The 14528-nt window shown below is 45.8% G+C and overlaps 1 protein-coding gene across 7 annotated transcripts in view; it reads left to right on the forward strand.

Moving 5' to 3' along the window:
* ST18 (ST18 C2H2C-type zinc finger transcription factor) overlaps positions 1 to 14528 on the forward strand; it is a 133044-nt gene that overhangs the window by 73878 nt on the left and 44638 nt on the right. For all 7 annotated transcript variants that reach the window (XM_040487808.1, XM_040487811.1, XM_040487809.1 and 4 more), the window contains 6 exons: positions 460 to 1251; positions 5792 to 5926; positions 7726 to 7816; positions 9082 to 9186; positions 11711 to 11904; positions 14038 to 14249. In XM_040487808.1, coding sequence (XP_040343742.1) covers positions 460 to 1251; positions 5792 to 5926; positions 7726 to 7816; positions 9082 to 9186; positions 11711 to 11904; positions 14038 to 14249 — 1529 coding nt within the window. The remainder of the gene's footprint in view (positions 1 to 459; positions 1252 to 5791; positions 5927 to 7725; positions 7817 to 9081; positions 9187 to 11710; positions 11905 to 14037; positions 14250 to 14528) is intronic.

Consider the following 14528-nt stretch of genomic DNA (forward strand, 5'->3'; position numbering starts at 1 on the left):
CTCTCTCTCTCTCTGTCTGTCTTTCTCTCCCTCTCTCTCTCTCTGTCTCTCTCTCTCTCCCCCTCTGCCCCTCCCCCACTCATCCACACACACTCTCTGTATGAAAAAAAAAAGAAACAATAATTTCACATTCAGCCCTCTGTTATTGTTAAGTATCTATTTCAGTACCCTGGAAACAATTAGCTCTTAATATGCTGAAAATTCTCCTAGCTCACTTCTTTAAATTTAATTCTCAGACTATTAAGGTCTGTTTTGTTTTGTTTTATTTTAAGAAGATACATATTTTTCTCTTCAGTGTTTATAAAATTGATAGAGCTCACATATTCACATATTGTACTTACTCTATATGTGTATCTGTATCAATCGATCTATCATCTATTTGTGCAATTTTCTTAAAATAGTTTTTGCTTTTTTTGTTTGGTTGGTTTTTTTGTAAATATTGGCTTTCTTTTTCCCTAGAAGAAACCATGATAAAACCTATGGATGAGCACCTTCATTCAACTGCCCAAGAAAACTCCAATGGGAAGGAAGACAGATATGGCTGCTATCGAGAGCTCGTGGTCAAATCTTTAATGCACCTGGGGAAGTTTGAAAACAATGTGTCTGTTCAGACCGTGAGTGAGAATTTAAATGGCAGTGGCCTCCAGTGTGTCCAAGCAGAGAGTGATGAAGCGGACGAGCACTTCGTGGTTCATTCTGATGACGGAAAAGAAAAAATCAATGATCCCCAGCTTCGGTTCTGCTCTTCAGATGATAGCGAGAGTAACTCTGAAAGTGCGGAGAATGGTTGGGACAGTGGCTCCAACCTCTCAGAAGAAACCAAACCGCACAGGGTCCCAAAGTATATCTTAGCGGATGATAGAAAAGACCTACTGGGAGCTCCTGAAATCAAAACCGAAGGTGACAAGTTTCTCTCTTGTGAAAACACGTGCGACCCCGAAACGGAAAGGAGAGACCCACGGAACACTCGCGTGGAACCACTAGATGGCACAGGCCAGCCCTCGTGCGCGGGGGTGGAGGAAGATGGTAAGGGGAGCCTGGCAGCCATGACAGAAGAGTCCCTTGAGCTGGACAAAACGAAGGGGAGCTTGAGCGTGCTGGAGCAGGCGATTGCTCTGCAGGCTGAGCGAGGTTGTGTTTTCCATAACACCTACAAGGAGTTGGACAGGTTTCTCTTGGAGCACCTGGCTGGGGAAAGGAGGCAGACCAAAGTTATTGACGTGGGTGGAAGACAAATCTTGCACAGTAAACGTAAGACACATTTTTTTTTTTTTTTTTTTTTTTTGCATTTCTTTTAGGAATAAAATGGCTTTAAGGGTTGGGAAAAAAAAATTAGTGAGATTTGATGATCACTTCCGGGTAGCTGTTGACAACTTGATGCAATTTAAAACACCAATATATATTATAAAATAAGCGATTTCTTTCTTTTTGTTTTGTTCTGCTTTGCTCTCTAGATTATTGTCAGACCAAACTGGGTCAGTTTTGCAGTGTTCTTGCACGCAAAAAAGGGACCATTGCCCCTATTTCTTTTAATATGACTGCTTCTTAAAAATATATAGTATTCCTCATGCAGTACTTGATTGGACATGTTAGAAGTACATTAGTACTTACTGGGTTTTAAATCCTTTTATTGATCAAATCAATTCCAGAAATTTAATTTTTCTTTCCCAGCCTCTTTTTGGGGTCATCTGACTGCTTCGGAGCTTCAGGAACTGGCAAGTCAGCCAGGATGACCCTTCTTGGATGAAACTGGATGCTAATGCTGTTTTAAGCCTGTGCTTTTGCCAGGGCTCTAACTCAGGGCCCCAAATATCTGGGCCAGACATGAATGAGAGGATAGATGTGCTTGGACTTTAAAATTGTTCCTCAACTTTAGGGAAAGTGTGTCCCCTGTCCCATAAAGATATTCCTCCCCCACCCCAAGTCTTGCACCAGATGGGCCTGGTGATAATTCTCAAATGGTGGTTCTCAAGGACCTAGAAAGCTTGTTCCAATATGGGTATTTCCCAGATCCCATCAGACCTACTGCTCCAGAACGTGCATTTTTAAGCACATTTTTCAGATGATTCTTGGGTGCCCTAAAGTCTGAGAACCATAGAATTAGGGGAGGCATATCTTAGAGAAAATCAAGCTCATGGCCCCGGGGAGCTTACAAGAAAAATGTCTTAGTTTAGATGATCTTCTTGCTGAGATTTATGCGGAAATGAATTGCATAGTTTGTCCTTTTAAGTCGATATTAGTACTCACCTGCAATCTTGTCAGTTATTGTCTTGCAGCTCAGAGCTGAGAAAATTAAAAAAGAATAAAATAATGTCATGTAGTGAGGAGCAAGATAACAATACTATGCAAGCATCCTGCCAGCGTCGGGAGCAGGATGGACTATTAATGAGCAGTGCGTGTAGTTTGGGACAGGACCTACTAAATACTTAGCTCTGTGTGCTCCACTGGTATGCAACTTGTTGAACTTACTTGTGCATGTGCTTGTTGTTGTTTTTTCTTCTTATGAACTACAAAATCAGAAAAAAAAAAAAAAGATAAAATTGACTTCAGATTCCAAAAAGTCATTATTTGTGAGATACTACATTTCGTTCATTCTAAGATACACAGTTTTCCCATTTAACATCTCTGAAATCAGAAGGGTACGCCATAATTTAACTTTTAGTTGTTGTTGTTGTTTTTTTTTTCTTTCTTACTAGCACACAAAATGAGGTTGCATCTTACAATTGATGATATCTTCCAGCCCATGACATTCAGTGTTTGGAGACACTTTAATTACTTGTGCCATAGCTTGAAATATTTGGTCATTTCTATAGAACTTAAAAATTTTGTTTGTCTGTTTTCAAAAAGACAACAAGGTCACAGAATCTGTGTTTGTGAACACGGGTCATGTAAGACTTAGGGAATCGCTAACGAGGGCTGGGTGACTCAACGGCGTAACCAGGCGTGCCTTGGTGCCATGGTCCTGCCTTGCAGTGTTAGAAGCCTATGCAACAAGATCTAGACCAGACCCGTACGGAACAGAGACAAAGAGGGGTAAAGCTCATAACGCACGAGAACCACAGACTTCGTCTAGAGGGTGCCTGCAGCGTCCAAGGTAGGCATTCATTTCCCTGATCCGTGTTCCGGGTGTGGGAGCCAGTGGCTTAAGAGGCGCCTCTTTGTCTGGTGTGCAGTCCACACTCCGAGGTCAGTACTCACGCCAAGGGCCGTTCCAGCTCTCCACGAGACTGTCCTAACTTCCCAACCCCACTTGTTAAGGGAGAGAGCACCAGCATCTTAACATATCGTTCCACTCCAGCCTTCGGATGAGCCAGGAATCCCAAACTAATGAAAGTCGGTCTCGTTGACTAAGCATTTAGCGAGGCTGGAGGTCGCAGCGGATAGAATTTATCGGACAGCCTCAGACGCTGGCAGAGCCATAGGAACAGTCACACGAGTATATGGGGCGTGAATGAGACTGTCCCAGGCAAACGGGGATGGAAGGTCACCGGGGGATGAGGTCACCCTCATGAAGATGCATCCGGCAAAGAAGATCAAAGGGAAAGAGCCGGGCCGGAGAGTCACCTGAGAGCGGGCTCCGTCTTCTTATCACGCAAACAGGTTCTGCCGCACAGAGCGTTTCATGGCATCCGTTTCACCCAGCGGAGGAGGCTTCCAGGCAGACGCGCCGGATGGACTGTCAGCGGACCACACCTGGTCAGGTGCCAGCCCTGCCTTATCTCCCACACCCTCTCTGGCTGCCTATAGACAAGTAATGTGGCGAGGAGACGAAACGAGAGGCGCCAGACCTTTCAATGTGGTTTGGAAATGTGGCCTCACCTGGACGGGATCCAAGGGAGGGAGGGCGGGCATCAAAACCCACGCGGCTTCTCCTTTGCTCTAATTCCCTCTCGTCAACCCTCCTCATGTCACCTGAGTCGAACCTCGAGGATGTTTGATTCTCGGTCTACAGACACGATAGGCCTGAACCGACTCCAGAGTTGGCAGCATTGGGGGATTTACGTACCCATAAAACCACAGAGCAAGTCAAAACTCTTAACGTGCCTCTTGGCGTCTTGCAAAAGACAGAGAACAGTCTGGACGTCCTGGCATTTAAAGCCTGTGCCTCCTTAAACGTAAACGCCCACGCGAGGCCTTCCTGTCTTCGGGCTGTTCATTCCTCACTTACAATTTCCAGCTTTCTCTCTGCCCACCGTCCTTCCCCGGCAATGCGTGCGGAACTTGAAGGGTCCTTGGCCCCTCCCGCTTTGCTGGAAGCCTGCCCCCAAATAATTGCATTACATACAACCTGCTGTGCCCATCTGCCCAGGACCGTTAATAATCCAACAACTGGGGTGGCGTGGTATCACACGGGCACGTCTGCTCGTCGCAGCAGCCTCCCCCCCCCCCGCCCCCCCACTGGAGACGGCTGTCGCATCCCGCGACATCACTCTGCCGTCAGTGCGGCGCTTGGGGCGGGAGCACGTGGGCCCCCTCCTCCAGTGCCCGCGGCCTTCGGGCGGCAGGATCTCGCAGATTATTTGCTGTGGCTCCCAGCATCAAGTGGGTTCACTTTCTGTGACACTTGGTGTGCCGAGAGGCTGGCGAGCCAGCCTGGGCTGTGCACTAGCCCTGTCTCTGGGGCTCCCAGGCCTGCTCTGATTCTGGTTCCTCTGTCAGCACCGGGAGTGCCCCGTGATTGGTCTTACCATTCCGTTCCCGAGCTAGGGGGTGGCCTGGGCTCTGAACACATTTCTGTTTTCAGTTTACGTACCGTCGGAGTCACGACTACGAAAATGTCTCCGGAAGGCCTCTTCTGTGTCAGTTCCAATCCCACCGCTATTCCTCGTTTATTTCACATATTTTATTTGTATTTGTACTCCTATCATGCTATATTTATTTTTATTTTACACAGCCCTTTATCTAACCCACCCTCAGCACGGCTCGATGCCCGCCCTCGCCCTCTAGGCCGCAGCCCCCTGGTGGCCTGACAGGTGGTGGCGCAAGGCATCCCTGCGGTCCCCTCTTCTACCCCGATGCTCCTGGCACTGCAGAGCTCCCGAGGCCTCCTCCACTCCGAACTTCCGTTCCCCCTAGAAGGTTTCCTGGCCGGCCCACCTTCCTGTTGCCTCAGGTTTCGGTTCCCGCATTCAGAGTGAATTAAGTAAAAAAAGCTTCCCCTCAGCTGCTCGGTCCTGATCCAGAGTGACAAACCGTGGGGGTTTGGGGACCTTGGGCCTCGGCGGCAGTGCTGATTGGTGGAGCGTGGCACCAGACGGCCCTCTTGACTCCTGCCTAACTCTGGTCAGAGCAGGCTCCGCCCCAGGTAGGACTGGAACCTTAGGGCAACATGAGGGCAGGGGCCCACAGGGCTGAGACCAGAGCAGCCCTTCTAGACATGGTGGCTCCTCAGTTTTCTAACTTTGAATCTGGCTTTTTTGAAATTCCTTGAATACGACATCGTTTGGGTTTGAATAAATCCACTCTTCTTTCTCACTTTTTTTTTTCCTCCTCTGGCGGTGGGGTTCGTGTCTCATCATGAGACTCTAGCTACAAGACAACTTCAGACCATCTCCGTTTGTTAACACTCGCCTGCCCCGTGTCAGCCTTTGCTTAGGAAACCAAGAAAATTGAAAATGTTTTTCATGCTTCCACAGGTCTCAGTTGAGGGTCTGATTCAGGGCAGCGTGAGAAGAATGTTTATGATGTAAACACGGAACGAAGTGAAAATGTCACCCCACAAGGCCACTGTGTTGAATGGGAAGGGAAAGAAGGCTTGTCGAATGAATCTCTTGATTTACTTTCTCTGTAGATTCACCGAGGCCTGAAAAGAGGGAGACCAAGTGCCCCATCCCGGGGTGCGACGGCACGGGACACGTGACGGGACTCTACCCCCACCACCGCAGCCTTTCGGGGTGCCCCCACAAAGTGCGGGTTCCCCTGGAAAGTGAGTACTGCCTATCCCCAAAGCAAGTAGGCCTCTTCCCATATGCGCCTTGGCATCGGGGTGTTCCCCTCTTTCTCCTCCAGTGTGGACTTAGGGATGCAAATAGAAAGATTCCTCTCTGCCTCACGATAATTTCCAAGTAACTATATTAATAGAAAACTTGAAGTAAGGGTGCCTGGGTGGCTCAGTCGGTTGAGCCTCAGACTCCAGCTCAGCTCATAATCTCACGGTTCGTGGGTTTATACCTCCCGTCACTCTGTGCTGAAGGCTCAGAGCCTGGAGCCTGCTTTGGATTCTGTTTCTCTCTCTCTCTCTCTCTCTCTCTCTCTCTCTCTCTGTCTTTCTTTCTGCCCCTCCCTCACACTCTGTCTCTCCCCCAAATAGCTAAACATTAAAAAATTGTCTTCAAAAGAAGAACACTTGGGGTACAGTTAGGCCAATAGAACAGGAGACGACCGACATCGAGAAAAGAATTTGTTACCGTTCCTGAGAGAAGGGTGCGGGCCACGCCAGGCAAGGCCACGCAGGGAAGCGCAGGCGTCCTCCAGCGGTGTGGGGGTGGGGTGGGGAGGGGTTACCTGCGGCCTCTGTGGGAAGGAGCAGAGGAAGCAAGCTTAGGACTGGCTAGTTTGAATATCCTCGGTAGGCTCTGGGGCCTGGGGGTTGTCCATTAGTGTCTGATACCTGGCAGGGGGGAGAGTGCGAGTCTGATAAAGGAGGCGGTTTTGGGTGTGGGCTCACGATGGGTTGCTTTGCCTTCGAAAGCTATTTGAGAGGGCAGTCTCTCCGGGGTGGGCGGGGCCCCAGGTGTCTGAGCCTCAGAACACAGAAAGTAACAGGCGCGGTTCATACGCTGTGTGACCGCACAGCCCTTCCTCACCCGCGGGTGTGGCTGCCTTAAGCCCACGGGCGGTCTCAGCCTCAGTGCTGCATCTAAGTGTAAGGGACGCATCCCACCCAGTGTCCACCTGGCCCCCGCTCCCTGTAGAAGCTGGTGTTGGCGGCCGTGGCTCCCCAGGGCGTCCTGCAGGAGCGGAAGGCGCTGAGCAAAAGCAAACATCGGCTGGTCTCACGGGCCACAGCCTTCGCTGGGACGCTAGGAGACTGGGGAAGGAAAGGGCCGCCTCCTCAGTTTCGAAGTAGCGACGTGCCACATCCTCTCCTCTCTGAACCCACTTATTGAAATCCCTCTTGGGTCATCCAAGCCACAGTGGTGGGGATGCCTCAGCGTCAGCTCTCTCCAAAGCACGCTTTTGCCAATCACCGGATCTGATCTGCTCAGCACGGGCCTACCAGATCAGCCCTTCACCCGCCTGCTCACCCGGTCGTTCACTCGGCCGCGCTGTTTCACCAGTAGCTGGATGGCGGTGGGGGTGGGCGGTGGGGGGCAATGGGCAAGGAATCAAAAGAATACCTCTTAGAAAGTAAAGAAGACTGTATTCAGGCCACACTGTGGGGAAAAGATGGAAGGAACGATTTGACAAGGAAAAGCACATACCCGTAAAAGGAAGTTTATGAGCTTCTCAGGTTACAGAAAATAGAAGCAGAATAGTCTCGTTTGAGCCTGGTGTTACCCACAACGCGAAGTTTAGAGAAACTGAAGCTTGAACAAGCTTGCTGAATTTCATCGGTGAAGTTCTCCAAGGGCTCACTGATTTCAACCCAAACACCTGTGGGAGGGAGCGTGGTGGGTTATGTAACCAAGTTCGTGCGAATGCAAAGCTGGGAAGTCAGTCTGTCAGTGGGTTATGTATTTATGGTGCGTTATTCTCTTCTTTTATGTGACATTTTGTGCTTAGTTCTTGCCATGCATGAAAACGTGCTCAAGTGCCCCACCCCGGGATGCACAGGAAGAGGGCATGTGAACAGCAACCGCAACACCCACAGGAGGTAATCGTGATGAGGCGCCAACCTTCTCCCTTACAAAGAGACGTGGCAGAACGTGTCCCCCAAGAAAAGAAGGAACCAACAATGTGTTACCAAAATCGCCGCATCGCTATCAAATACGTTGCCACTTGAAACAGAGAAGTATTCTCAGCATGTGCAGAGTGAATCAAACAAAAAAAAAACACAATTTACTTTCCTAGAAATTTTCATGTAGCAGCCAGTTATGCAAACAAAAATGTTCTATTGGAAGACTAGAGTTATGTATTCATACAGTCACACAAATAGAACGTGCTCTGTTTTGCTCTGGAATCTCACCATGGCTGTTTTTGCATTGAAAGGAGTTGCGTAGGGTTTATCTTGGACTCCAGCCAGTAAGCATTAAAAAGGTACCAAAGAGGGGCACCCAGGTGGCTCGTTGGGTTAAGCGTCCGGCTCTTGGTTTCAGCTCAGGTCATGATCTCACGGTTCCCGAGTTCGAGTCCAGCGTCGGGCTCTGCACTGACAGTGCGGAGCCTGCTTGGGATTCTCTCTCTCCTTTTCTACCCCTCCCTGGCTGTCTCTCTCTCTCTCAAAATAAATAAATAAACTAAAAAAATAAAAAATGGTACCAAAAGGGCTTCAACGTACTGTGGTTCTCACTATAAACCGGGATGAAGATTCCAGATGCGTTACATTGAGATTGTCACCCACTTAAAACACATATGTGCATTTACACACAAACGTATTGGGTATATGTAAATTTTTGTTGGAAATTCCTACTGGTTTATGTGTACTTTATACCATGTATCGATTATGTGGTCATGAGATACCATTTGACTCATAAGCATATGGCCAGAAAACTTTGTATTCTGTACTTTAAATTTGAACTGATTTAAAATTAAGTCCATAACATTTTTCTGAAGATCTTAAGATAAACCATGGAATTTTCATGCTAGCTTCTCTAGCTGGGCACATTCCAATTGGAGTGAGTGCGTTCTACTTAAAATGTTACAGGGTTTCAGAAGAATTTAGATTTTTCTCCCTTACACAATTTTCTGATTTTAAAACTGAGTTTCTTATTCATCAGTTCTGGGATGTGATTGGGGGGCGGAGGAAATGATGACACAATAGTTCGCAAAATGCTTTTGGGATCCGTTAGGATGGGAAGGGGGCTAATGTTAATATGACTTCACATTTAACGTATGCCAAGTACTCTCTAAGGTACGTGCCAAAGCAAATTACTTCATCTTTTTAACTCAGATCCTCCTTTTTTTTTTTTTTTTAAACAGTCTTTCTGGTTGTCCAATTGCTGCAGCTGAAAAATTGGCAATGTCCCAAGACAAAAGTCAGCTTGATTCGCCCAAAAGCGGCCAGTGTCCTGACCAGGTTCACAGGTATGACCCTCCCATGGCGTTCCTAGTAGGATGCCCATGCCATGCTCCCACACGATGCCGCCCATGTCCCCTCGTGCGCCAGTTCCCTATGGCCTGACCTTCGTTCTCAACTACCAGGGTCTGAGAGGCTGGCCCCGTTAATCGTACTGTCACTTAAATGGGCTTAAGTGGCCAGACCCTCCAGAAGTTCACCATGAAATTGATCTGCATTGTAAAGGAAACATAATGTGGGTGAATCTAAAAGAAATAAAGTAAGGGCTCCTGGGTGACGCGGTTAAGCGTCAAACTCTTGATTTCTGCACAAGTCACGATCTCACAATTCATGCGATCAAGCCCCGTGTCGGGCTCTGTGCCGATAGATAGCCTGATAGCGTAGAGCCTGCTTGGGATTCTCTCTCTCTCTCCCTCTGTCCCTCCCCTGCTCTGGTGCATGCGCTCTCTGGCTCTCTGTCTCTCTCCAAAATAAATAAGCTTAAAAAAAGAAATATATGTTTATAACATATATTAATCAAAATTCTCTGTCACGAAGCGCAACCCATCCCCCACTAGTTAGGTAAGCACTCCCGATGATTAACCTTTATGCCTGCAGAAAATGCCTTCATAAATCACTCATACCTACCCAAAGTACGTGATGGTGTATATTCATTCTTCTGTTCCAGCTATACATGTAGTTCCTTTAAAACAAAAACTCATTCCATGAGTTGATAACTATTAATGAAACCTCTCCTATTTGCCCCAAGTACTTCATAAGCTCTAGCAGGTTGGAAGACCTTACATATCCCTAAAAAATAAGCTATGTGTGATGGCACAATGCGAAGTCGTATGTTTATTAATATAAATCGTATATGTAGGAAAAGTGATTTCGGGGTTAAAATAGATGACCAGATCTTCATTGTTGTTACTGAGACACTGAAATGCAAAGTAATTATTAGGAGTATTTTCAAGCTAGGACTTCCCTTAATATGTGCTCTTATAAATTTAATTAAAAGAGTCAAAATCCCATGAGTGGAGAACATATGTCAAGCAAAGATCATGAATTACCAAATAGCAATGAAAAATCTTACAACAAAGGGGTGCCTGGGTGGCTCAGTCAGTTAAGTGTCCGACTTCAGATCAGGTCATGATCTCACGGTTTGCGAGTTTGAGCCCCACATGGGGCTCTGTGCTGACAGCCCTGAGCCTGGAACCTGCTTCAGATTGTCTCTGTCTCTCTCTGTCTCTGTCTCTGTCTCTCTCTCTGACCCTCCCCTGCTCATTCTCTCCCTCTGTCTCTCTCTCTCTCAAAAATAAATAAATAAACATTTTGAAAAAAGACAAAAACATCTTACAACAAAGTTCTTGGGTAATGTGACCATATTCTCTTAGTTTCTCCCTAAGCAGGTTATTTATCAAATACAGAAATAGCATGATGTTTTATTTTGCTAATTTCTGAAAAAAATAAATGTTGTTTTAGGCTAGAATGCTGATATATTAGGGGTAGAAACCAAGTTACATATACAATAATTAGACCAACTAACTACTCAAATATTTTTATGTAGCAGCTAAAATGTATTTTGCCTAATCCGAGAAATATCATTGAAATTTTGGCGTTCGGATGAGTCAGGGAAGTTTTGGTGGAAAACGAAAGAAAAACACATATGTATTTTCGATGTTGCTAAATCCTGAGAGGTACACTTGTTTATGCTCTTTACCATTAGACGCATATTTGTGTTTTTCTTGGTTACACAAATATGATGCCCTTGTTTAATCTAAGTACAGTGGTTCTAAGGAAATCGTTAATTCAGATGTAACTTGGATTAAGATAATTCTATTGAAAAGTGTGATAGCTGTGACAATATGGTAATTGTGATTCATACTGAAATGATGGCAGTTTAATAGATAAAATAATACCTTAAGTATTATTTACATCAACAAAAACATTCAGACAAAAGGGGGAAAAGGGTGAAAAGCCTGAGAAAGCCAAGTCAAGTTTCTGGTGCTCATACGGCCCCTGCCCCCGTCAGGCTCCCATCAGCTCTGCTGAAGGAGAGCAGGGCCCAGCATCCCTTCTTCCGAACTGACTGTAATGCCATCTCGACACCAGCTACAATCGTGACTTTTCGTGAATCAGCCAATCTGATGAACAGTCCTAACAAGCAGAATGCGCACCCCTTGTCAGTGCCCTAATGATAGTTACGTGGCACTTTCCTCTGTGGAGCTCAAAGCGCCAACAGTCATCAGACACTTGTTCCTCATTGCATCCGCATAAGATGCGTGCAAAATTGCACATTCCTCTTTTACTCATGGGGGACTCGGACCCATGACATGCAGCCTTACCATAGCCACCCGGAGTCCTCAGTACCTCCTGTCTCTGGCTCCTGGCACTCTGTGCTTTATCCTGCTGTGACCACCGCTCTTTTCCACAGTGCACTGTCTCTGTGGGTACCAGCAGGCATGACACATTCGGTCTGCTTTAAATTCTGATGCTAATATGCTCACCAAGAGTTTCACCATATTTCTTCTGAACTCTCCCCTTTTTCTTCAGGACGAGCTTGGTGAAACAAATTGAATTCAATTTCCGATCACAAGCCATCACCTCTCCCAGAGCCACGGTGTCAAAAGAACAAGAGAAGTTTGGGAAAGTACCATTCGATTATGCCAGTTTCGATGCCCAGGTTTTTGGCAAACGCCCTCTCGTACAAACAGGTCAAGGACGAAAAACGCCACCATTTCCTGAATGTAAGCTTCAAATCCTAATCCTTATTCCAAAACCAGCACCTTGCCTGAGTGTGTTGGCGGGGGCGGGGGGGGGGTGTACTCAAATGTAGAATATTGCTCAGTGTCACTCAGTGTTCTGATTTTGCATGAGGTTACACTGAATATGGTGAATAGTTAATGGACTAATTATTTTACAAACATTGTGCCATTGCTGAATTGAAATACAGTAATTTACTAAAGAAATATTTAGTTCACATTTAGGTGGGATTGGGATTAATATATCGAAACTGTAATAATCATCACAATTTTGGTTCATACTGAAATTATGGAAATTTAATACATAAAATGTTGAAATACTACTTCAAATGGTACTTAAATCTGCAAGAGGAATTAGTCCGAAAGTGAGAGAAGAAGTGAAAAGTCTGAGAAGCTCACGGTTCAGAAATCAAGATTTTACTAGAGAGCAATATGGTAACCGCGTATTTAAGAATGACTATAGAGTCACTTAAAGTGTGTTAATACTCCAATGGCGTCACATCCATGTAGAAGATCAGAGCTCAAAGATGCTGGGATATATACAACTTGGGTGTTCTTGCTAACACATTTCTCCAAGTGTTTTAGAGTCTTTGAATATTCTAATGAAAAGGTAAGAGAGTGAGCGTTGGGAGAAACCCAGGCATGACTTCTTCGTCGTGGTAACAGTCATAAGGAAAGAAGTGAAGTGATTCCCCAGTTTGAGTTCTCCATAGACCATGGATGAGTTACAACATACACATCCATGAAATCTCTTCGATCTACCTAGTTACCTAGACTGAGTGCTCTTAGGACACATACTATGCACTTCATTCTGTGGTGTTGGTCACTTCCTTCCAAGAACTGGCATGTTATATAAAACCTAGCAGTGATAAACAGACTTGAAAGGAACTGGCCCATCGAAAGCAAGTACATTCCACTCCAAAAGGTATTTTATCTATTCTTACCCAAAATAGGCCCAGCCAACATAAATAACACTGACAATTATCCTGTTAGATCCAGGAAAAAATTCGTTTGCACCTACATGTACACACGCAATGTTCTCTATTATAAAAATGCAAACTATACCCACATGCATGCACATACACATGGATGTTTGATTTGGGTGAAGCTGGTTAAGGGCGTTCTATACACTTACGCAACACAGATGTTGGTTTAAAAATGCAAACCATTCAGTGACATTCCTACGTTTTTACAACCATAGGAACAACATTTGCTAATGCTTTCAATTACTTCATGAAAAATAATGATCAAATATTTAGAATAAGCAACATTTACAGCAAAATAAATAAGTACTTCTATGTTATCCCACTTAAATCTTGGGTGTTTCTCCCATGACCTTGAGTGATGTTTACAAACACCCAGAGTGAAGGGAAATATGGTTAATTTTCTCTCTCAGTAATGCCTTGGTGCCACAGCAGAAACATAAAACAGAAGCTCAGCCTTGATAACTAAATTGCCTTTCTGCTCACCCTGAGAACATTTTCTCTGTCCTTTACTTGTCGTGCTCTACCTAAATATGCAAAATGCCAGCTCACTAAAGACACTGCCGTGTATGGAGTCCCATGCAGTTGGACGTGAGGAACAACTTCTGCTGCTTTAAGCACAAAACAAACCTGAATGTCAAATAATAAAAATGCAATTCGATGTCTAAACATAAACGGTTACTATGAAAACAAATGTCGAAAGGGTACACTTTTTTCTCTACAGGAATCACTGGTCCTCACACATACACGGTTCACAGATGTACGAGTCTTAAGCTCCTGTAGTCTCTGATGGGTTTTGCTAATGTGGTTTTTAATCTACAATTTTTGCCACAAATGCTTCCAGTGCACCTGCCCCATCACATGAGTTGCAGAGTTTTTACCATCAGACGTGTAAAGACGAAAAATATCAAGAGAATAGACCTTCTTCCCCAGCAATCACAACGTTTGGTCTGGGAGACTTCTGCGAAAACCGATCTGAATCCCCTTTGTTTGATGTACCAGTAGACAATGGATCGTGTTTTTTTAAAATCTGTTCTTAACATGTTTCAGTGCAAGAAGTTGTATCTTTAAAACAAATCTATTTAATGACGAAAACCACGTCCGTGCAATTGCTAATCAAATCTCTCTTCAACAGCAAAGCATTTTTCAAATCCAGGGAAATTTCCTAATCGACTGCCTAGTGCGGGCGCCCACACACAGAGCCCTTGTCGTGCCAGCTCTTACGGCTACGGTCAATGTAGTGAAGACACCCACATAGCAGCAACTGCTGCCATCCTGAACCTTTCCACCCGCTGCAGGGAAACTGCAGACATCCTCTCCAACAAACCACAGAGTCTGCATGCCAAGGTAGGCCAGTCCAAGAGCCCGGAGGGTGGGCCAGCGACTGAACCGTGAGAATAAACTGCCTTTCGTGTTCCTAACCACATTCACTGCCACGCCGCTCCCCCACCCCTAAAGCACATCCCTTCCCCATCCTAGGAAGAGGGCCTGAGCGTAGTGGCTTCGGGGAGGGGTGAAAGAGTGTTGTTCTTGAAGGTGGTACCCCGGAGTCTGGGGAGACGTGCCTTGCGGAGATTTGTAGATTTCAGACCCGGCTTTGTGTTGGGGACTTTGTAGATTTCAGAC

This window comes from Herpailurus yagouaroundi, unplaced genomic scaffold (assembly GCF_014898765.1).
Source record: "Herpailurus yagouaroundi ecotype Mexico unplaced genomic scaffold, PumYag 165, whole genome shotgun sequence".
NCBI lineage: Eukaryota > Metazoa > Chordata > Mammalia > Carnivora > Felidae > Herpailurus > Herpailurus yagouaroundi.